Source organism: Hoplias malabaricus, chromosome 18 (genome assembly GCF_029633855.1).
Source record: "Hoplias malabaricus isolate fHopMal1 chromosome 18, fHopMal1.hap1, whole genome shotgun sequence".
Taxonomy (NCBI): Eukaryota; Metazoa; Chordata; class Actinopteri; order Characiformes; family Erythrinidae; genus Hoplias; species Hoplias malabaricus.
In genome coordinates, this window is record NC_089817.1 from 15,403,207 (window position 1) to 15,426,762 (window position 23,556).

General features: G+C 38.9%; 2 protein-coding genes and 2 long non-coding RNA genes across 5 annotated transcripts; 1 reads left to right on the forward strand and 3 right to left on the reverse strand.

Annotated features, from left to right (window-relative positions):
• The first annotated feature begins 542 nt into the window (after positions 1-542).
• Positions 543-2,244, forward strand: LOC136675298 (uncharacterized). The gene is made up of 3 exons (XR_010796158.1): positions 543-727; positions 1,320-1,466; positions 1,964-2,244. It is a non-coding gene; the product is annotated as an uncharacterized lncRNA (long non-coding RNA).
• Positions 2,245-12,211: 9,967 nt separating this feature from the next.
• On the reverse strand, positions 12,212-13,443 carry LOC136674345 (uncharacterized). Its single transcript, XR_010796040.1, has 4 exons — positions 13,377-13,443; positions 12,796-12,951; positions 12,596-12,706; positions 12,212-12,480 (listed from the first exon to the last, which is right to left on the reverse strand). It is a non-coding gene; the product is annotated as an uncharacterized lncRNA (long non-coding RNA).
• Positions 13,444-14,938: 1,495 nt separating this feature from the next.
• On the reverse strand, positions 14,939-18,799 carry LOC136675307 (proteasome assembly chaperone 1-like). 2 transcript variants are annotated; one of them, XM_066651809.1, is made up of 6 exons: positions 18,760-18,799; positions 18,416-18,511; positions 17,434-17,496; positions 16,727-16,923; positions 16,089-16,219; positions 14,939-15,056 (listed from the first exon to the last, which is right to left on the reverse strand). In XM_066651809.1, exons 2-6 carry the CDS (start codon positions 18,445-18,447, stop codon positions 14,979-14,981), a joined length of 501 nt encoding a protein of 166 aa, XP_066507906.1. In that variant the 5' UTR covers positions 18,448-18,511; positions 18,760-18,799; the 3' UTR covers positions 14,939-14,978. The 2 variants fall into 2 exon arrangements, with proteins under 2 accessions (XP_066507906.1, XP_066507905.1); XM_066651808.1 differs by lacking the exons at positions 18,416-18,511; positions 18,760-18,799 and adding an exon at positions 17,912-18,071.
• Positions 18,480-22,293, reverse strand: LOC136675183 (ubiquitin carboxyl-terminal hydrolase 42-like). The gene is made up of 9 exons (XM_066651608.1): positions 22,222-22,293; positions 22,039-22,106; positions 21,577-21,647; positions 21,045-21,121; positions 20,830-20,938; positions 20,033-20,173; positions 19,833-19,933; positions 18,760-19,154; positions 18,480-18,511 (listed from the first exon to the last, which is right to left on the reverse strand). The coding sequence occupies exons 1-9, from the start codon at positions 22,248-22,250 to the stop codon at positions 18,480-18,482; spliced, it is 1,023 nt and encodes a 340-aa protein (XP_066507705.1). The 5' UTR covers positions 22,251-22,293.
• Between the last annotated feature and the right edge of the window lie 1,263 nt (positions 22,294-23,556).

Sequence of the window (23,556 nt, forward strand, 5' to 3'; positions counted from 1 at the left end):
TATGTGAAAATCATCAGATGAACGGTACTTTTATCGGGAACACTAATGCAAACATTTTTGTATTTTATTATATTGTGGAATTAATATAATATTTTAAAACTTATAAGCTGTGATCTGATTATTAATGAAAGCATACATGTTTTGAGTCAATACTGTCCATCCTCCAGCACACCTTGCATATGTCACTCAAGCAAAAGCTAGAAAATGTGCCACTTTTCAATGTTGCAGAGATCTGAAAGTTTTGGTAATTTTATCAGGCAAGGAAGTCAACAGATGCATCAACAGCATTGCCAAATGCCCAGTGCTGGTAGCAAGTGAACCAACATCATATAAGTATTATTGTATCTTTTATAATTCTGAAAATATTATATATAATATGTATAATATTATTATAATATTTATAATATAATACTAGATTTATATTAGGTTTTTACTGTAAGACTATTATTAATATTCTATTATATTAATATTTGTCTAATATCGTTTCCTTATTCTATCTTATTTGCGCTACACTATTGTCTTTATTGATATAATTTACTGGATTATTATAATAAAGCTTTCATCTATTGTGTTCTGCTTTGTTTTTACAGTTGTCTGATGAGGTTGATGGAATCCATACTCTAACAGTGAACAAAATTCACCAGTTCAGCAATGGATTTACAGCTGTACTCCCTAAAATACACATCACCACATTGACGTTGAGATGAGAGGACTTCAAAGCTTACAGGTTTGATTTAAACATTTGACCTAAATAATAATTTAACAATTATTGCATCAATGTGGCTTCTGTGCTTTCATTCATTCATGTATTCAACTGCTTGTCCAGTTCAAGGTTGTGGTGGGTACAAAATATTTACATTCTACCTGGAGTCACTCTGCGCAACGTGGGAACACACCCTAGACAGGGCACTAGTCCTTCACAGGGCACCACACACCCACAATTTCACTCCCGCACTCACACAATGGACACTTTTGAGTAGCCAATCCACCTGCCAGTGTGTGTTTGGATCATGGGAGGAAACCAGGAGCACACAGAGGAAACCCATACAGACACAGTAAGAAAACACCAAACTCCAGAGGGGGGGCACCAATGTAAATTAATAGTTAATAGGTATGGGATCATTATGAAAGCATTTTTCTTCATGATGTATAGGCATTGACTTAGGAATAAACTTGTTTTTCTTGACTTACAACTCTGACCCCCTCATTAAGTGAGATAAAGTAAACTGTTGCCACACCAACTGAAATAGTCACAGTCAATGGAAAGTCAGTATTATGTCTTAGTGTGTCATGCCAAGTCTATTTCTGTTTTTCTGTAGGGTGAACCTACAACATTATATCTGATAATTCACCTGAAAGATCAGGACTGGGAAACTGGTGTTTCCAGTGGAAGCCAGAGTGTGGTGAAAGCTGAGTTGAGGTTTGCTGTCATAGTGCAGTAGATGAGGCCTTCTTCACAAACACCTGTATGTATCACGACTTCAAAATTGAATACCCTGCACACCTAAAAACATCATGACATTTCTTCAGAGATGCATTTTAAACATGGAGTTGCAGAGTGTGACTCAAGGGATCAACCTCCTGTACTAAACCTTTCATGCCTCCACTGAACCAATGCACACAATTTCTGCATAGAAAGTTTACCTTTGCCAAACTCAAACAACACATTGGCCTGTGCGTGGATATATACAGTATAACCTGTGGTATATGACTGCCAATACACTATTTTTAAGTTTCATTCTAACAGAAGATTTGTACTGAAAACACAAGCAATAATTTTCCTTCCACTGTCATTAATTAAATGTATTGGGTTAAACAGATAAAGGTAAAATTTAATGTATATGTTAAAATGTCAATTTTGCGTATTTCCTATTCAGGTGGATTTTTATTCATTTAAAAATGGCTATATTTTTTTATTTTGCCTTTTTACATAAGTAATTGTTTCTTACACTGTTGATTATAGAAGGTCGCCAATCCACCTACCAATGTGTGTTTTTGGACTGTGGGAGGAAACTGGAGCACCCGGAGGAAACCCACGTGGACACGGAGAGAACACACCAACTCCTCACAGACAGTCACCCGGAGTGGGAATCGAACCCACAACCTCCAGGTCTTTGGAGCTGTGTGACTGCGACACTAACTGCTGCGCCACCATGCCACCCATTATGAAGATTTGTGTTAATAAATCTGGTACACTTTTGTCACCACAGGGTACAAAATGGTTTGTCACTGGGGTGGTATATATAAAGCTAATGTTAATGATACATTTGAGCCCCTTATGGTTCCAAGTAAATTAACTAGTACAAAAACATGACTACATAAAAGAACACTGAAAGGTACTGTATTGTACCTAAAAGAGGTACAGCCCCAGTGACAAGCTTTTGTACACTCTATACTTTGTACTTTGTTCAAATCTGTACTTCATTTTCTTAGTATGCAAATTTTTGTTTCATTTACATGTGTAATTGTATACAGAATATTCATTCATTCATTATCTGTAACCGCTTATCCAATTTAGGGTCGCGGGGGGTCCAGAGCCTACCTGGAATCATCGGGCGCAAGGCGGGAATACTATACAGAATATTATATTTTTTATATTTTCATTATATATATATATATATTTTTTTTTTAATACATTTATACATGTATGCCATGCCATGTATGCCATGTTTGAGTCACATATTTTGGGCTAATTACAAAAATTTGCCAATATGTTTATAAATATTTTTCTTTTACCTATGGGTGTAATGTTTTTTCCAACCGGGATTGTGAACTGACAGGTACAATAAAATACTAATAGAAGTGTTACATAATGGAAACTATTAAAAGAAATAATGGATAAACTATTAGGAACCATTAAGTGCTAATGGGTTACATGATGAAAACTATTAGATGTAGGCAAGGCAAGTTTATTTATAGAGCACCTTTCATACAGAAGCAATTCAAAGTGCTTTACAGAAAAAGAAATTACATTAAAAGCCAGAGTAAAATCATAAATTCCAATAAGACAATTACATAAAAAGAGTAAAATGATTAAAACAATTTAAAATAACAATAAATGAAAAGAAATAAAAGAAATAAAATGCCGTTACAGAAAAGTGCAGAATATTTTAAACTGAGCTGTAAGCCTGCTCAAACAAGAGAGTTTTAAGTCTTGATTTAAATGTGTCTAACGTTGGGGCACTTCTAATATTCTCAGACAGCTGGTTCCATTTAAAAGTGGCATAGTAGCTAAATGCTGCCTCTCCATGTTTAGTTTTGACCCGAGGCAGGACTAACTGACTAGTTCCTAAAGATCTGAGATCTCTGCTCGGCTCATATCTCTGTAGCAGATCTGATAAATACGCTGGTCCTACCCCATTGAGACATTTATAAACCAGTAATAACACCTTAAAGTCTATTCTATAACAGACTGGTATCCAGTGTAAGGATTTGAGGATGGGGGTGATATGATCTCTTCTTTTGCTCCGAGTGAGAACTCTGGCAGCTGCATTTTGAATCAGCTGAAGCTGTTTAATGGTCTTTTTTGGAAGTCCAGCTAAGAGACCATTACAGTAATCAATCCTGCTAGAAATAAAAGCATGGATAAGTTTCTCTAGGTCTGGTTTAGTCAGAAAATCTCTAATCTTACTGATGTTCTTAAGATGGTAAAATGCTGATCTAGTAACCGCTTTAATATGACTACTAAAACTGAGATCTGAGTCCATTGATACACCAAGGTTGCGAGCCAGTTCTTTAGATTTGAGGGCTCTCGAGTCCAGATACGTAGCCAATCTTTGTCTCTCAGTGCTATTCCCAAATAGTATAATCTCAGTTTTATCTTTATTCAGCTGCAGAAAATTGTGTCCCATCCAGTTTGTGATGTGTTCAAGGCACTTGCTTAATAAGTCAACTGGGCCAGAGTCGTTTGGGGACAGGGCCATGTGATGTGATAGGACAGCCCATAGTTCTGTAGAATCTGGCCAAGAGGAAGCATATATAAATTAAATAAAAGTGGACCAAGAATAGAGCCCTGGGGGACACCACAGGTTACTGGCATGTTCTCTGAAATATTATTTTCTATTTCTACAAAGTAGTTCCTGCCTTCCAGGTAAGAAATGAACCACTTCAGGACTGTTCCTGAGAGTCCAACCCAGTTTGCGAGTCTATCTATAAGAATCTTATGGTCAATGGTATCAAAGGCAGCACTAAGGTCAAGAAGTAATAGAAGAGATACCTTTCCAGCCTCTGTATTTAAGCGGATGTCATTAATTACCTTGATTAGAGCAGTCTCAGTGCTGTGATTAGACCGGAACCCGGACTGGAATTTGTCTAGGCTACTGTTTATGGACAAGAAACCAGTGATTTGCCTGAAAACTATTTTCTCAATGATTTTGCCCATGAACGGTAGATTAGAAATTGGCCTGTAGTTACTTATCAGAGAAGATTCTAAATTTTTCTTTTTTAGAAGAGGCTTTACAACTGCAGTTTTTAGTGAGCTCGGAAAAACCCCCGACATGAGTGAGGTGTTTACAATGTGGAGTATGTCTGGTGCTATAGTGTGAAACACACTCTTTAAAAAATTGGTTGGTAGTGTGTCAAGACTGCAAGTGGATGATTTGAGATGATTAACTGTGTCAGTTAAAATATTACTATCAACAGTACTGAACTCTGACATTTTAACTAAGGAGTTTTTATGAGGTGATGGAGAGGGTACAGACTCATTGTTGGATATAGATGTACTAATCGCTTGTCTGATATTCTGGATTTTAGTGTTAAAAAAGAATGCAAACTCATTACATCTCTCAGTTGATACTAATTCAGGGGCCATTGGTGTGGGTGAGTTAGTAAGTCTGTCGACCACGGTGAAGAGGATTTTGCTGTTGTTAGTGTTATTGTTGATGATACTAGAGAAATAGGATTGTCGTGTTTTGCATATTGTCGCGTTGTATTGACGTAGCCTATCTTTGTAGATTTCTTTGTGAATATGAAGACTTGTTTTACGCCATCTGCGTTCTGCCTTGCGACACTCCCTCTTTTGGATTTGAACAACAGAAGCATTTCTCCATGGTGCTTTCTGTTTGCAAGACAAGGCCTTCATTTTAACTGGCGCAATCTCATCCATTACACTGACAATTTTTGTATTAAAACTATTCAGCAAATCATCAACAGAGTTGGATCGTTCACATGGTGTAGTGCACAATTTACTCATGAAAAGTGTAGCTGTGCAGTCCTTTATAATCCTTTTCTTGACACAAACTCTTCTATCTCTGATGACTGGTGAGGCCCACATATCAAAGAACACACAGTAGTGATCTGACAGTGCGACGTCCTTCACAGTCACTGATATGTTGAGACTCTTTGAGATAACAATATCCAGCGTGTGACCATGACAATGAGTACTCCCTGTAACATGCTGTGAAAGACCAAAAGAGTCCAATATGGCAAGTAGTTCCTTGGCAAAACAGTCCTTGGGATTGTCGATATGTATGTTAAAGTCACCAGCAATAACAAAATGGTCAAAGTCTGTAGAAATAAAGGACAGCATCTCTGTAAATTCATCAATAAAATTAGCGCTGTACTTCGGAGGCCTGTAGACAGTTACTAGTAATATCTGTGGTGTCCCTTTCAAAACTACACAGAGATTCTCAAATGTTGTGAAGTCTCCAAATGATAACTGCTTGCACTGAAAAGAACCATGGAACAAAGCAGCTAGACCTCCACCTTTTCTGCTGGCACGAGATGCATTTAAAAAATGAAAATCTGGAGGAGCCGACTCCAATAAAACAGTTGCAGCACTACATTCATTTAGCCAAGTCTCAGTTAAAAGTATAAAATCAAGCCCATGTGCTGTAATAAAATCATTAATTAAGTGTGATTTGTTTGTGAGAGATCTGATATTTAGAAGAGCTAACTTAGTAACTTGTGCACTTTGCCACAGAATCTCTGTTTCACATTTTATTTGCTGTAGATTGGCTACATTCACAGAATCTGACCTGAACTCTCTGTTCTTTCTCTCTCTGATAAGTACTGGAATGGGAGAGATTACAGGCATCAAAGGTCCAAGCTTGTTTTGAAAACATGTACTGCTGACATCATCACTGCAGCAGCCAGGACCCGAAAAACATCACTTTTCTTTGCCCTTATCAGCTGACGAAGCTGTGTGAAGCTCCTGCTGGCGATGGGGCCGTGAGCGAAGCTGCCTTTCCGGGGGTTGAGGAGCTTGTCTTTTCCGTTGAGGTGCTCTAGGTGGTGATGGAGTGTGATTATTCTTAGGGGACAGTCTGGGGGACTGCAGTGGAGAAGTGGCAGTAGATGACGGTGGAGTAGAAGCTTGGGTGGTTCTTCTTTGCACCTGAGGGCTGGCTGACAGGGAAAGTGACAGCCTTGTCCCAGCCGAAACCAGCTTCTCCATGGCTGCTGGGAGGTTCAGGTGGGGTGATGTGGGGGGGGAGATAGAGGACAAGGAGGATTCCTCTTGGGGTTTTGGTGTCTCTGGCAGCTGATAGAGTTGGTCATTGCCACTCATGTCCAGTGTCTGCTGCTCCCTCAGGTCGTCCTCAGTGGAGAGAGGATGTTCCGGCTCTGACATGGTGTCATCAGCTTGTACAGGAGAGTTCCTGGATGTTGATGCTGATGCGCCACCCCCAAGAGAAGTAGATAGATTGCACACTGAGAAAATGAGATTGTCTGTCAGAAGTTTAACACCCCTCTTGTTTGTGTGCAGTCCGTCTCTCCTAAAAAGTTCTCTCTTCCCAAAAAACAAGTTAAAATTGTCAATGAAGTTCAGTCCATTTGACCTGCAGCTGTTCTGTAGCCATGTGTTTAATCCCAGTAACCTTGAGAACATATTGGTGCCTCCTGCAGGTAGAGGTCCACTGATGAAAAATTGTATGTTGAACCTACTGAGTGTGTTAATGAGGTCATTAAAGTCTCTTTTTAAAACTTCAGACTCCTGCTTGATAGTGTCATTCTTTCCAACGTGTACAATAATCCTCTTCACATTGGTGTACTCAGCCAGTACAGCTGGAAACTTTGCAGTAAGTTCAGGCACGGTGATGTTTGGCTCGCATCTCACTATGAGTTTTGGGTTTGTTACCCCATTAACAGTGTCATCTCCAAAGATCAGGGTGTCTGCAGTAGGTTTGTTAGAGTTTTGAGACTGACTGACACTTCTGGCACTTTCTGTGCTGTGTTCACTGCGTTTGTGATTCTCACGAAGGGCATGCAGTGGTTCAAACCTGTTTTTCAGCTGCAGTGAATAAGACCGGTTTTCTGGTTTGGGTCTGTGCTGTGCTCTCTCAGCAGCAGTGTTAGGTTTAGCAGCTGAAATCCCTGGACCAGCTGTGGTACCAGGAGTAGAGGACGAGACTACAGAGCTATACAAAGCACGGCGCTTGGGTCTAGCTTCAATCTGCACCCATTGCCCGTCTCTAGTTGTACTCACAGCAGTGTTGCCATTTACTCGATCCTCTGGTCTAGATCTGTGTCCCTCCACTGTCCGCTGCTCCGTTAGGTCCTCAGCCCACTGTCTGCTGCCCGTACTCCCATTCACTGTTACTCCTCGCGCAGGTCCGACATGCCAGTCCTTAAACTCTGATAACAGGTTCCGAAAATCCCTTTCCAAAGCTGACATTCTCTGTAGAAGTCCGTAGCAATTCTGACAGCACATGTGTTGAACAAAATGAAGAGGCATTTCACAAGTTTCTTCTACTGTAGCCTGATGAAATATCCTGGTTGTTGGAACAGTCCTGGTTCCTAGAGCAATCACACTACTTTAAAAAGTATCAAAAGCAGAAAATATCCAGTTTTGGCTTCGTAGTGCTGCTGATTTGTGTATATTTAAAAGCTCAGATACTCTATCACAGGAAAAACAAGTCGGTTTTGAAAAAATAAAAGGAAAGAAATAGAAGATAGCAGAGCTAAGCAGCAAAGCGTCTGAACGGCAAGGAAGCAGGAAGCAAGAAAGACACCATTAAAATCCAGTCTGAACCGTTAAATTCTTAATGGGACCTACTGTACTTTGAAAGTACATTTGTAATGTGACTCTGTTACTCGTCTTTTCAAAGTTTATGTTTGGATGTCTTTTCAACTTTAATTCAGTGTTTATTGAATGACATTTAGGTACGTGACTTCAATGTTGAATAATGGCTTTAAAAGGACGTCTTTAATGTGATTTTGTTAGTCGTCTTTTCAATTTTCATTTTCAACCTTAAAAAAACGCTGATTGAACAACATTTAGGTACGTGATTCAGCGTTGAAATAACGGCTTTAGAAGGACGTCTTTAATGTGACTTTTTAGTCATCTTTTCAACGTCTGTGTTTGGACGTCTTTTCAACTTTCATTTTCAACCTTAAAAAAACGCTGATTGAACGACATTTAGGTACGTGATTTCAAGGTTGAAATAACGGCTTTAAAAGGACGTCTTTAATGTGACTTTTTTAGTCGTCTTTTCAACGTATGTGTTTGGACGTCTTTTCAACTTTCATTTTCAACCTTAGAAAAACGTTGATTGAACGACATTTAGGTACGTGATTTCAACGTTGAAATAAAGGCTTTAAAAGGACGTCTTTAATGTGACATTTTTAGTCGTCTTTTCAACGTCTGTGTTTGGACGTCTTTTCAAATTTCATTTTCAACCTTAAAAAAACGTTGATTAGACGACAGTCAAGTACTTTATTTCAACGTTGAATCAACGGCTAAATGTTTACTGGGATGGGGTTTTTGTGTGGCCTGATTTGGTTGCGGTGGACCCATTTGAGCTCAGCAGTGCCCTGACCTTTGTTGATTTTGATCTGGTACACAACAGATGCGTCATCTGTCTCCCTGTCATCAACTCAAAGGGTGAGACCCCGACCGCATCATGTGGTGTCGCATGTATGGCCATCAGTACAAGGGGTAGCTAGTCTCGCTGGTTTGCTGCTACATACTTTTTCAGTATGCTAACAACAGTTCAGTTGACTCGCTCTACCTGAGCTTTGAGGATGGTAGCTAATGTGAAGGCTGGCTTTTACTCCTAAGAGTTGCCAGAGCTGCTGCATGACCTCTTCTGTGAAATGTGTCCCGCTGTCAGAGTCGACACGGTTGGGTAGGCCAAACCGTGAGAAGACATGGTTCATCAGTAAGTAGGCAGTGGTTAGTGTTGTGTCATTCGCTGCGGGGAGGCATTCTACCCATTTTGTGAATGCACACATGACTGTGAAGAAGTACTTGTTACCTCTCACTGTTCGGATGAGTGGTCCAACCCAGTCTATCTGGAGGTTTGACCAAGGGAACGATAACCCTTCCTTTTGCAAGGGGGCTCTATGAAGAGGATTTGAGGGATGAAATTGGCAACATACCAATTACCAATTTAATGTCATCAGCCACATCTTTTACCATGTGGGGCCAATATGCCACCTGCCGGAGTGCATGGTGTGTTGCTTTGACCCCTTTGTGTCCTGCAGATGGGGAGTCATGGGCATACATCAGCATCACCCCCCTGTGGCACTGAGGAACCACGAATGCGGGTGAAGTGTGCGAGTCAGTGGCATGAACAAGCAAGCCGTTGATGACTTGGAGGGACGCTCTGGTGCCGTATAGGTCTTTAAGGCCTGGTATGGTGTCAAGATCTTGAGCCGAGATGAGACATGTAGATGGGTCAGAGAAATGCATAAGCATTTTGGAAATGGACGGGTCCCGAGCCTGGAGAGCAATTATGTCGGCGTCAGAAAAAGCAGGGTTAATAGAGACAATGGTACTTTTAGCATTGTCAGGTGACGCTGCCGCTACTGTTTGAGGCCACTTGTTTGGCTAAGCTATCTGCCTGGTCATTGAATTTTTTTGTCATCACCCGGGATTTGGGAGTGGCCCCTCACTTTCTTCCAGTAGATCTGCAGGTCATGTGTGTCTACCAAGTGTTCACATGCTGCGAAAAGCTCTTTGTGTTTGAATGGCTTTTTGTTTGATGTGGTGTAGTTGTCGGTTTTCCACAGTTTCAAGTGGCATGTGAAGCTTAGATGCACTTAGTTGGAGTCTGTGCAGACCACCAACGCTTTTATGCTTTTCTGGACCGCAGACTGAATTCCTGCTATTTCAGCATATTGGGAGGACTGAGCACCCAATTTGAAAATTAGGGGTTCGTGAGGCCACCCATTTATTTCTGACAATACCCACCCCTGCCATTAGTGTGTGTTCTCGGCGGAACGAACAACCATCTATGTATGCAGTGACAAGGTCTTTGCATGTGTTAGGGTCGAAATAGTGGTGGTTAGCCACAGTAGGTACGAGGGTTTCCGGAGTCTGTGGCACTTGGGAAGGATTGTCTCCTTTGCACTGCTGCAGGAGGCAAGGCCTGTACCTAGAGGGCTCTTGTGGTTTTCTGCGTAACGTACCTCCAAGTCAAATGCATGGCTTGTTCCTGGGCTTCGCCCCAGGTGAATTGGGTATCCTTTTTTAGTAGGTCATAAATTGGACGGGCTAAGTCTGCATTGTTTTCGATGAACTGGCGTGAGTAGTTGCATACTCCTAAGAAACTACGGAGTTCCTTAAGATTGGTTGGTGCTGTGAGGTCTGTTACCCCTTGCACTCGACTCATTTGTGGTTCAACGCCATCAGTGCTAGCAGGTGCCGTCTGTGTTAATGAGGCCTGCTCCAACCGGTATGACTTTGCACCATTCCAATTCAAGACCTTTTTCTGTGAAAGAGACCATATGAAGTGAGGACTTCTCCACAGAACATTTTCATAATATAATTTTTTTATTATAATAATAATTTAATAATATGATATTATTATTAAATTATAATATATATATATATATAAATCATAGCAGCTGCATAGTAATACCCCAGAACTACCCAGAACACTATTGAAACTAATTAGCAAATTCCCTTGAAACAACCTGCAGTACCACCTACTAATGCCCTGTCCCCCACATGGAAATAAGGACATTTAACCAAGGCAGTTGCTTAGCCTTTTCCTTGGACATCTTACCAAGTAAGGTGTTTGCAGTACAGTTGTTGATTCTGCTGTGGTTAGCACTCTCCATTCCCGGTTTGGGTATCGCTGAATATCCGTCAAAGTTCACTGTATAATTTTGTGAGGCAAAAGGGGGAAAAAGCAAAGCTTAAGTATAAGACTCTCATGCATTCACACATTCGGTCCCATCCACTTTTCCCCTATTCCTGCTTCTCCCTGACTCTATCCCCATGATCCTTGTTAGTCAGGCCTCAGTGCCCCCCGGCATTTCTGTCCCTATTCTGGTCCCTGTTCCTGTCCCAGTCATTTTCTAAATTTCAGTCCCTCTCTTTCTGTCTCTTTACCTGTCACAAATCCATCCTTGTGTCTGCCCAGTCTCCTGACTTGTCCTGTGTCCAGTTACATGTGCAGTCTTGTGTTTATAACTTATAACTTCCTGGGGTTCACTGCTTTAAGTACACGTCTCACCTCATGTTCTTGATGCCTCTCTTCAGGTTGGTTCTTGCCACGCTGTATAAGGCTCTGTCCCCAGACCTGAATGCGATGTTACGCTTGTTGAGGAGAATTTGGACCTCTTTTGTCAACCAGGGTTTTTGGTTTGGGTAAACCCTGATGTTTTTGTCCGCTGTTACATTGTCCACACAGTTCTTGATGTAGCAGAGTACAGTTGATGTGTACACTTCCAGGTCCTGATCCTGGAAGTGTCCTGATAAAGTCTGTTGCAAGCTGAAAATATGAGCCTTGGTTGAGAAATCGAGCAGGATGTAGGACTTACATGTTCTGGAATGCTCTCTACTGAGCAGGTAGTTGGTGAGGGGAGGTGTATATGTCAAACATTGCAGTATTGAGTTAAGGTAGCAGGTGTTGTCTGTGTTAATGAGGCCTGCTCCAACTGCTCTATGACTTTACACCATTCAAATTCAAGACCTTTTTCTGTGAAAGAGACCATCTGAAGTGAGGACTTCTCCACAGGACCTTATCATATCACCATAAATAGACCTTTTTAATAATCACAGATTAATGCTTCTTGGTGTTTTTTGCACATCATTTCTTTAAATTATTATTATTTTGGTTAAAACTAATCAAATCATGTTGAGTGGATCACATTTGGGCTTCTGGATTTTTCAGTATATTACCTGCCCATTTGTTTTTCACACATTTGTTAAGAAATCTGATTTATTTTATCATAGTCATAAATCATATAATGCTTATAATTGGGAAACAATCTTCCTATAAAACCATCCTATTTTAATGAGCACCTGAAGTCTGTAGTCTGCCTCCAAATAAAGGTAGAGCCAGAGAGCCCTGAACTGGCTGTCCTTTCAGTCTGATGAGGACATTCAACATCAGGAATGAATATTTGCATACAAAAAAATACTGAGCAATGTACAGTACAGCAGTTTGCATTACAATTAAATGGTTCCAGGTATCAGGAGCACTTACACATATCCATTGTGGTGGCTGTCACACATTGCTTTAAATGCACGTAAATAAAAATATAAAGGATCTTGTTGGTCCCCCTTTTTAAAATCTGGTGCAATCACTGTAATGGTAATAAAAACATCCCAGTTAGTGGATTTCAATGTATAGCAGTTCACATAGGTTCACTGTAAACATTAGCCTTATTGTCAATTTCGCATTTCAATACTGGCACTTACTGCTCAGCTGACTGACAACACCAACAGGCATTACGATGTGGCCTGAGTATTTAAGCACACTAATGATGTGGTGTTCCATAATGCACATCATACAAAATCCAGAATTAAAACCTGTGTGATAGAAAAGACATGTGATAAAGGCTGATGCAAGCTGAAAATATGAGCCTTGGTTGAGAAATCGAGCAGGATGTAGGACTTACATGTTCTGGAATGCTCTCTACTGAGCAGGTAGTTGGTGAGGGGAGGTGTATACGTCAAACATTGGAGTACTGAGTTGAGGTAGCAGGTGCCTTCTGTGTTAATGAGGCCTGCTCCAACCGGTATGACTTTGCACCATTCCAATTCAAGACCTTTTTCTGTGAAAGAGACCATCTGAAGTGAGGACTTCTCCACAGAACCTTTTCATATCACCATAAATAAACCTTTTTAATAATCACAGATTTGCTCCTTGGTGTTTTGGCAGATCATTTTTTTAAATTATTATTATTATTATTACTTTTTTGGTTAAACCTAATCAAATCACATTGAGTGGATCGATGTTGAGCTTCTGGATTTTTCAGTATATTACCTGCCCATTGGTATTTGACACATTTGTTAAGAAACCAGATTTATCATAGCAGCTGCATAGTAATACCCCAGAACTACCCAGAACACTATTGAAACTAATTAGCAAATTCCCTTGAAACAACCTGCAGTACCACCTACTAATGCCCTGTCACCCACATGGAAATAAGGACATTTAACCAAGGCAGTTGCTTAGCCTTTTCCTTGGACATCTTACCAAGTAAGGTGTGTGCAGTACAGTTGTTGATTCTGCTGTGGTTAGCACTCTCCATTCCCGGTTTGGGTATCGCTGAATATCCATCAAAGTTCACTGTATAATTTTGTGAGGCAAAAGGGGGAAAAAGCAAAGCTTAAGTATAAGACTCTGATGCATTCACACATTCGGTCCCATCCACTTTTCCCCTAGTCCTGCTTCTCCCTGACTCTATCCCTATGATCCTTGTCAGTCAGGCCTCAGTGCCCCCTGGCATTTCTGTCATTATTCTGGTCCCTGTTCTCGTCCCAGTCATTTTCTAAATTTCAGTCCCTCTCTTTCTGTCTCTTTAGCTGTCACGAATCCATCATTGTGTCTGCTCAGTCTCCTGACTTGTCCTGTGTCGAGTTACATGTGCAGTCTTGTGTTTATAACTTCATCCAGCCCAAAGTCCAGTCTCCCGTGTTATCACATACTCAGCCAGTTTCTGGTGTAATGTCTTGTCACATTTCAGATTCCTGTCTTGTCCCATTTCCAGATCGTTGTCCAATTCATTACTTACACTTCTGTCTGGTTCCCCTTACTTGTCTTGTCCCTGGCCATCTGCATAATGTGAATCTATTTCACATTAAGTTAAGAAATGTAACCCACACTTATCCAAATATATCAATGTACAGCATAACTAATGATCAACATGTAGTCCATACACCAAAAAGATACGGTAGAGGTACATTATTGGTCATTAAATGTACAAATGATGTTAATGTAAAGCAATGGTTTTAAAGTCCAGTTGTTTTTCCGTTAGGTACATTACATTCTCTTCTCCAGAATGAGAGGTACATATTTGTAATCTTACATTATAGACACTGTGAAATGAAAGAACATAATGTAAGATATAGAAATGAAATGGGGTGTATGAAATCAACAATACTGTTTTTCTGACAGTATAAAGTATATCCACTAATGTAGAAGCATGGTTCAAATGTAACTAAAATAATTACATAATTGAAATGATGACGAAAGGCTTAAATCAAGCAGTTTTTTTGGACATGTACACGGAGGTTCTTTAAACTTTAAAAACCATTCCTTAAATGGGAAAAATGGTTTGTTACCATTCACTTTCTTACGATTTACTAATGATTTCTTTCGTGAATATGGAGTTGGATAATGGACTTGATACAAACTGACTACTAATCCTGTAAGCTCACTTAAACCTTACATTCACATGCACATTTTTTTTGAAAATGGTGTTATTATTATTCAAACGGCATACAGAAAACTGAAAATGCTGAAGGTCCATTAAGTGTGATAAACTCAGACTCTCGCCACATTTTTATACTAATTCTGCTGAGTTTCTCAAGGGTCACAGTGTAATGTAATCTGCTTTCAAAAACCCATGAACTACATGCATAAATAGTATTCTAGAGACTAACGCTGAAGCTGAGACCAAGTCTTTTGAATGAGTGCCACCTTCTGTCCCAAAAGAAATATTTATCAAATTAAAAGATTGAAGCTGAGTAACAGAAGCACATATTTGTAATTTTCACCCAGCAGTGTTTAATTGCTGTAAAAAATATATATTACAAGGGAAAAACATATTACAAAGTACAGATTCCAACACTAATTCTATATGTACAAGTTGCTTAGAGCATCATAAATCCTGGTTAATTTCTGCAGAATCTCCACACTTGGACAGGCCTCCAGCTAGGGTAGAACAGAAAGAAAAAAAAAATCATCTTAATTATTCTGAGAATGTGTTTACTAGTGTGATGTATCATTCAGGAATGAGTTTACTTTTTGACTTTCCTTTTTTAAATGAACATCGGGAGTTGACTCATGTCTGAAACCACTTTGTTTAATTATTTACTACAGGGGAGACGGCAAATGGCTTAATCTAATGAGGTAAACTGAAGGCTAGATGTTGTTAATTCATCACATATAGTTCAGCATATATCAAATCTAAAATATCTACAAAAGAAAAAAGCCATTTTGCTCATAACAAGCATTCAACAAAATAGTTATTATATTATTGTAGTGTCCGATCATTTATAAAAAAAATAATTGCAATGATTTGATTTGATTTAGAACTTATAATAAGTGAATGTAGTAATAAATGTTTAATCAAAAGGGGATTTCTCACTTTTAGTGCACTACTGAACCAATAACCTTAGCAGTTAAGAACATTTTTTAGAGGATATAATGAATTACTTCTAGATGTGTAAACTTTGAATTACTGCCCCTCTTTCTTGTGCGGTGACCATTGTGAATGTACAACATCCAAAGACTGTAATAAAATTAAATGAGCAGGGAAATTAATTGTATTTTGGATTGTGTTAGCTGCCAGTTAGGCTACTTAAACATTCCATTTGTGATGGGATAATGTCTGAGAAAAGACACTATGCATATAATTTTCAGAAACTTAAACTAAACAAAAATTTGTACCAGTCAGGTTTACATGTAATTAAATACCTTTACACATTATTACTACACATTTTTTTTTACATACACATTCTTTATTACAAAGACACCTTTGCTAGTAATGACTAATGTCTATCATTTCTCAAAATCTAATTTGTTCAATTTCAGACCCACCAAAGCTCAATTTAAAAAACAGTTCAGTGCAACTGTATAGAGGTATGGTGTAACTTCAACATCCCTACATTATAGCATAGCTTAACTAAACATATCAAATATAGATTTGGGGATGGGGAAACTACACAAGAGGCACGTCCTCACCTTCACTGATGTGCTGAGACATGAAGAGGCTGGTTTATAGGTTTCCATGGTTACTGAGACTAGGTGGACGACATCAGTGAAGCACTGAAACAGCACAGCTGGGATGCGATGCACCTGACAGTGGCTGAGCACTGGAGAACCAGAGGAACAAACACAGGTGCTTTCAGAGACAAAACTAGTAGTATATTCCTGAATACAGAATTGGAGCAGTTTACAAAAACCTGAATAAACCTGTGCATAATAAACTTTATGGGAATGTGAAAAAACCTGAAACTGTGTTTTATTGTGTATTAAAGATAAAACTTTTAACAAACTCCTCTGTTGAGTCATTCAAGTATATCGTTTGGAAAGTATACTGCTGATTTGACTGAAGTGCGTTATACACTCATGTATTTCAAACAGTTATCCAACGATTTCAGCAACAACCCAATTAAGTCAACAAGCTTTTTGTTCTTTTCCAGCATTAAAAAAATGTTTCATAATGTCATAATGTGGGTGATCAACAGAATTAATGCAGCAGATAGAGATGGTAATTGTTGAAAGTGCTGCTTTATAACGAAGACAGGGCAAATGATAAAGCGTGAGCAAGAGTGTAATTAGATTCAGTCCCAGATAAGGGCTGCTGAAGTGGGCTTTACCTGCAGCGGGGAGGCCAGCGATGATGTTGGGCTGTTCCAGCAGAGGGCAGGGCAGACTGCCTGTGTAAGTGCTGGTCTTCAGTGCACGCAGAAATGGGGCACTACTTCCATTCAGGTACTCTGGGGTTTTATACTCAGCCAGAGGTGAGTCAGATAGCAATGTCACACTGGTCTCTCCTCTGAATGCAGCCCAACACCTGTAGTACAGTGCCCATTGTTGAGTGGTGATTTAAAATGGATTCCATTATGAGATATTACATATAAATATATTTTTAGCTGTGAGAATAAACCTTATATACACGCAATAGATTGCAAAGTATCAAACTCATTTTTGAGCAGGTAGGTACATAGTGCTATGTATGGCACTGGTATGTGCAACTAAACAGGTTTAATAAATGTAAAACCTGTAAGAAGCTTCACTAAAATTAAGAAATTAAGATGTGCCGCACACAAGAATCTAAATATTAATATGTCCTATGTTTATTTGTTCTTTATAGAAGCCAGCTTGAACTACCTCACAAACACAAATCACCACATTTTTTGTTCTTTATCTTACTTCAAAACATCTGTTTGATGGGAATCACTCCACCTTGTGGTCAAAATCAAATCTCACTATCAGTCAAAGTAATCTGTATAACTGAACTGGGAAACAAGCTAAAAATTGTGACTATTCACTATACTCCTCTTTGAACTTACTATTTGATTACCTTTTCTGCCCACTGGAACAGCTGGTCTTCAGCAATGTAAGATGTACACTGGCAAATAAGAACCTGCAGCAAACAGAACATAACCCTCAGTCAGTTTCTGTTATTTTTGGGGGTATGGGGCTAATGTCAGTCTAGCAAACGGAATATCAGTCTACATGTGGTGAAAAGAATGTCTCATAGAAGAGATAAACATTTCTGTGATGTTAAGTACATCCCATAAAACTCCATGTATGTGAGGACCTGTTTATCCCCAGTGCAAAGATTGGACAAGCAAGCAATGCTGAAAAAAAACTGGGAATGGCTGAACTGTGGAACTTTTTTCGTTGGAAGCGACCAATTAATGAAATGATTTAAACTAATCCAACATAATGCAGGCTGATGTTACCAATATTTGTAATATATGCCTTAAAATGCTTTAAGGATGCTGTGTTCATTAGCATTTAAAACAGAAATATTTATTATCATAGCGTCAACAAACCAGCTATTAGCACTGTTATGTTTAATGCAGAAACCTTTAACCAATTGTGTATCAGATGTTGCCAAAGCAGATACGAAAAACGTCGCCATGCCTATATTTCGCCAGTGGCGCGGATCTAAAGCGTGCACCCGGGTGCTCCACTAAACAACATGGATGCCACCGGCTCCGTTCTATTTCGCCCTGCTCCCTGTGTAGTGCACTACATCAGTTTATGCGGCCTTCCCGTGCAGCCATTTGTGTGCCTTTAATGAAGAATGAGTGTTGAATACTAATACGTAATTAACATATGTAATATCCCTTATACAGTATTTGTACCCTTGAGGATACCAACACAGTGACAGTTTTTCTGACATCGTTGATAGTGAAAGACCTAAATTCCTAAATTTGCACCTGTCATAACTTTTTCAGTGTGTCGCAACATCAAATTCAAAATTTGTTCATATTTACAAAATCCTAATTCACAGTTTCTTAAAACTTGACAGGTTTTGTTTTGTTAAGTTTTACCTTGCTTGAGACCACATGTATCCTCCTTTCATTTCATAGCTGCGTCCACAGCTACCAGCTTCTGTCACACAGTGAAGTCACAGGAACTGCTGTCTCCTTTAGGAGAAAAATACATAGTTATCAGGAGCCTAAACTGAGTACTCAGCTGCATACTCAGTTTCAAAGCTGTTGTATATGTAAATGTTTAACCAAAACACCTACAGCATAACTATGGATATACAATTTCATAGCATTGATATGAAAATCCACTGTAACTTAGTAAAGCCATGTTCATCAGTGATGACAGGTCATGAAGAATCACCTGAAGCTGAATTAGTGAAAATCTCTTGGGCTGATATAAATACCTTTTCTCTTCTTTGCAGGAACGTCCTCCTCAGAGTTATCATTGACATATTTTCTCTTGCGGTTACTTGATCCTTCACCCGGAGAGTCACAGCTGATGGGGCTTTTCTTCCCTCTCTGGTTCCTCTCAGAATGTTTGTATTTATCTCTCCAGTATTTTTTGGGCTGGTAGTACTCTCTGTGTTGAAAACTATTCACGCCTGACTCCCTCATGTCCAGACAGTCATCTGATACTGAGTTTGAGGCTGCTGTGTTGTCACCATCACTGCATGGAGTTCTCTGTCCATTTCTGATGTCTACAGACTTGGAATCAGGTCCAGACAGTGTGTCTGAGGTACACTGTCCCAGAGTGTGGCTCAGGGGAGCTGGTTCTTCACAGTTACTCTGCTTTGGTGACCTACAGATCAATTAATTAAAGTATTATTCTGTTTAATTCATACAGAAATCTCCATCAGTGTTGGATAGATTACTTGCATATATGATTTCTGTAATCAGTGGGGATGCAATGATATCTGAACTGTGGGCAAATACTGATTTCTGACATTTTTCCTATCTGCCGATGCCAAAAAGTTAAAACAATAAGCCATAAGCATGGCTAAAACTTTCTCACCTCCATCAAACCACTGAGGAGAATGACTTTAGTGGCTTAGTGTTTTTGTAAAATTGCAAGACATAAAACCTGACTAAATACTTTTGAACAAATATAGGTCTATATTATCATTTTTGATAATCTTTCAGTAGTTCTTTCAGCAGTATCTTGTTTCTGGTAAGCAACAGCTGAAGGAAAATATTTTTGAGCTCATCATCTGTGTATTCTGCATTCTTCTTATTATTATTATTAATTTTTTCTTGTATTAATGCAATTAGACTGTAACAATACAGCTGTGTTTAATTGCAGAAACAATTACTTTTTGCCCAACAAATGACAACAAGGGTGTTGATGATGCTAATTTTGATTAGAGGCTCAAGACAATTTCTTATACCATTGTTGCACAAAAATGAATCAAAATAACCACACACTATTATTGGTCTTTTCATTATTGTTCTAATAATGTGTGAAAAAGTTCATATTTACCTGACATAGAAAAGAATATAAGCTTTTTGTGCCAGTGCTGACTCTCTGCTCCTCAAAGACACAGTGTCATCGTCCATTTTGTACCAGTGTCCATCACTGGCCTAAAAGGTAAGATGCCCACAAGGTAAGTGTTTCAGTTCATTTTAAAACACATTTAGAGCAGGTACTGTGTTGTGAAAGGATGCAGGATGGTGACTGACCTTGACATAGCTGTAGACATGTCCAGAATAGCAGCTTTCACCAGCATGAACCACTACTCCATAAAGACGATAGACCTCTGGCTTCCCATTGGATTCAGTCATGTATGGTCTCATGTCCAAATACTCTGGATACGTCACATACTGTGCAAAGAGGAATTGCTATTATAATAAAATATATTCAATTTGTATAGCAATACCATTTAAGCACATTTAGTGTCTAGAAAGCCTTAAATACTTGTAACTAGCATTGCTTCATCCATTTAAAGTTTTTCCAAATAGACAACATTTAAAATGACAATGATCAGCACAGTTTACAGAAAAGGGCACAACTAGTGAAGTTCTGTGTTTCTTAGCGGCAGTGCTACACACTGAATATAGGAACTCAATCTCAGTGAACCAAGGCCACATGTTAGTCACTCACACACTCCACTCACACCATTGGACAATTTCACACAGCCAATAAACATACAAATGATTTTATGGATTGCAAGGTGAAACCAGAGCATGCAGAAGACAACCTACAGACACAGGGAGACCACACCAAATCCTCGTCACTGCCACGCTATAAAAATTCCTTCAATTGAATTTAGAATCAGGTCAAACTTTAACATTAAACCAGTATTTTTCTTTAGAATCATTTACATTTTAATGGCAATTCCAGGAGGATTTGTCTGAAAAAAAATTCTGATTTTGGCCCAAATAAAAGTAAATAAATAAATTGGGCAATTTTTGAACAACAAATGCCTTTCAATAATTAATAAGCTTTAAGTACAAAACACACCTAAATTCTGAAGTACCTTTGAAATTTTGTTCCTAAATTTATCAGCACGAACCAGTTGGAAGACCAGCACATTTGAGAGGTCCTGCACCTGGACTTTCTCGGAGGCGTTGCAAAGGTTTTTACAACTAGAACAATTAGAGAGAGTTCAATATGTTAAAGATTTATAGCAGAAAGCTTTTACATGGCACTAACATTCTAAAGATGGAGACATATATCTTGATAAAAACGTACTTCCAGCATGTGTAGGAATTGTGCAAATCATGCTGACGAAACTTCTGTCTAACAGCTTCTGTAAAACTGTCCACAGCCTGAAAAGTACAAGGAAAAAGACTATTAAAATATTCTTTAAGATAAAAATAAATGTAGATGTAATAATTTACTACTTTTTGAGTATGAGATGTGTTGAAATGTGCATTAGATACATCAATATAAATGGTTCAATATAAATGGTGTAGATTTCAGTTTATTGTTTACATGATAGGTATAGTATACACTATGAGTATGCAGAAGTCGAGCTGAAGTCAATCTCAGTTCTGAGACTGGCATGTGTTGTGTGAGCCAGACATGAGCCAAGTATCAATTTTGCCAATATTTCTTCCACAACACACTAATACCTGGCCTATATAAGGTGGACTTTGCCACATTTGGGCCAAACAATCATTGCTATTTGGAGAAACACTGTGTTAACATCTCAATTAATGATGTTTCTGAAAGATTAGCGAAGTTTTCTTGTATTTTAACTCAAAACAGCTGTGAGTAATACCTCAATATTGATGGGAATGAAACAATAAGGTTCAGTGTTACAAGCAAGTGAACTGCAGGCTGCACACGTGACTGTAAAATAACAACAACAAAAAATCATAACAGGACAATGATAAAAACATAATGACCTCAACCTATAGAATTACATTCATTTTAACAGAAGAGTGGAGAAAGTAAATTGGAGACTAAAGTTTTTCTACAATTTTGTTTCTCTTCCATGTTGGTAATTGGGAATTAAAAGACTCATATCCTCTACTTTTCTAATATTTTCTAAATTCAATTTGGACATTTTTCATCTCTATGCTCTTTAATATTAAAATAACTGTATTTGAGAATATGTAAATTATCTCTGTTCTGACTGGCTGACCTCTGTATGGTTCCTATGATATGGGCCCTTTAAAAAATAATACCAAAGAGATATCGGACTTAACACTTATTTTTACAAACACACTGTCAGACGCACCTGAAGTCTGTAGTTTGCCTCCAAATATATGTAGAGCCAGAGAGCCCGGAACTGGCTGTCCTTTCAGTCTGATGAGAGCATTCAACATCAGGAATAAATAATTGCATACAAAAAATACTGAGCAATGTACAGTACAGCAGTTTGCATTACAATTAAAATGTTCCAGGTATCAGGAGCACTTACACATATCCATTGTGCTGGGTGTCGCACATTGCTTTACATGCATGAAAATAAAAATGTAAAGGATCTTGTGGGTCCCCCTTTTTAAAATTTGGTGCAATCACTGTAATGGTAATAAAAACATCCCAGTTAGTGGATTTCAATGTATAGCAGTTCACATAGGTTCACTGAAAACATTAGCCTTATTGTGATTTTCGCATTTCAATACTGGCACTTACTGCTCAGCTGACTGACAACACCAACAGGCATTACGATGTGGCCTGAGTGTTCAAGCACACTAATGATGTGATGTTCCATAATGCACATCATACAAAATCCAGAATTAAAACCTGTGTGATAGAAAAGACGTGATAAAGGCTGATGCAAACTGAAAATATGAGCCTTGGTTGAGAAATCGAGCAGGATGTAGGACTTACATGTTCTGGAATGCTCTCTACTGAGCAGGTAGTTGGTGAGGGGAGGTGTATATGTCAAACATTGGAGCACTGAGTTGAGGTAGCAGGTGCCGTTGGTGTTAATGAGGCCTGCTCCAACTGGTATGACTGTGCACCATTCCAATTCAAGACCTTTTTCTGTGAAAGAGACCATCTGAAGTGAGGACTTCTCCACAGGACCTTTTCATATCACCATAAATAGACCTTTTTAATAATCACAGATGCATGCTTCTTGGTGTTTTGGCAGATAATTTTTAAAAATTATTATTATTATTATTATTACTTTTTTGGTTAAACCTAATCAATTCATATTGAGTGGATTGATGTTGAGCTTCTGGATTTTTCAGTATATTACCTGCCCATTGGTATTTGACACATTTGTTAAGAAACCAGATTTATTTTATCATGGTCAATAATCACATGATGCTTATAAATAGGAAAAAGACTTCCCATAAAACCCTCCTATTTTACTGCAAACATTGTACACTGATCTGAAACCAGTAAATCATAGCAGCTGCATAGTAATACCCCAGAACTACCCAGAACACTATTGAAACTAACTAGCAAATTCCCTTGAAACAACCTGCAGTACCACCTACTAATGCCCTGTCACCCACATGGAAATAAGGACATTTAGCCAAGACAGTTTCTTAGCCTTTTTCTTGGACATCTTACCAAGTAAGGTGTTTGCAGTACTGTTTTTGATTCTGCTGTCCATTCCCGGTTTGGGTATCGTAGAATATCCGTCACTGTATAATTTTGTGAGGCAAAAGGGGGAAAAAGCAAAGCTTAAGCATAAGACTCTCATGCATTCACACATTTGGTCCCATCCACTTTTCCCCCAGTCCTGCTTCTCCCTGACTCTATCCCTATGATTCTTGTCAGTCAGGCCTCGGTGCCCCCT

What these genes read in the sequence shown, in the direction of transcription:
- LOC136675307 (XM_066651808.1), bottom strand. Translation starts at nt 18,000, where the DNA reads ATGGCGACGTTTTTCGTATCTGCTTTGGCAACATCTGATACACAATTG. An exon ending in CATAACAGTGCTAATAGCTG is followed by an intron (nt 17,497 to 17,911) that starts GTTTGTTGACGC and finishes TGTTTGCTGCAG; the next exon opens with GTTCTTATTTGCCAGTGTAC. An exon ending in GTCTCAGCACATCAGTGAAG is followed by an intron (nt 15,057 to 16,088) that starts GTGAGGACGTGC and finishes GTTCTACCCTAG; the next exon opens with CTGGAGGCCTGTCCAAGTGT.
- LOC136675183 (XM_066651608.1), bottom strand. Translation starts at nt 22,250, where the DNA reads ATGTGCGACACCCAGCACAATGGATATGT. An exon ending in ACCCAGCACAATGGATATGT is followed by an intron (nt 22,107 to 22,221) that starts GTAAGTGCTCCT and finishes TGCTCTCATCAG; the next exon opens with ACTGAAAGGACAGCCAGTTC. An exon ending in TCATTCCCATCAATATTGAG is followed by an intron (nt 21,122 to 21,576) that starts GTATTACTCACA and finishes TGTACTTTTCAG; the next exon opens with GCTGTGGACAGTTTTACAGA.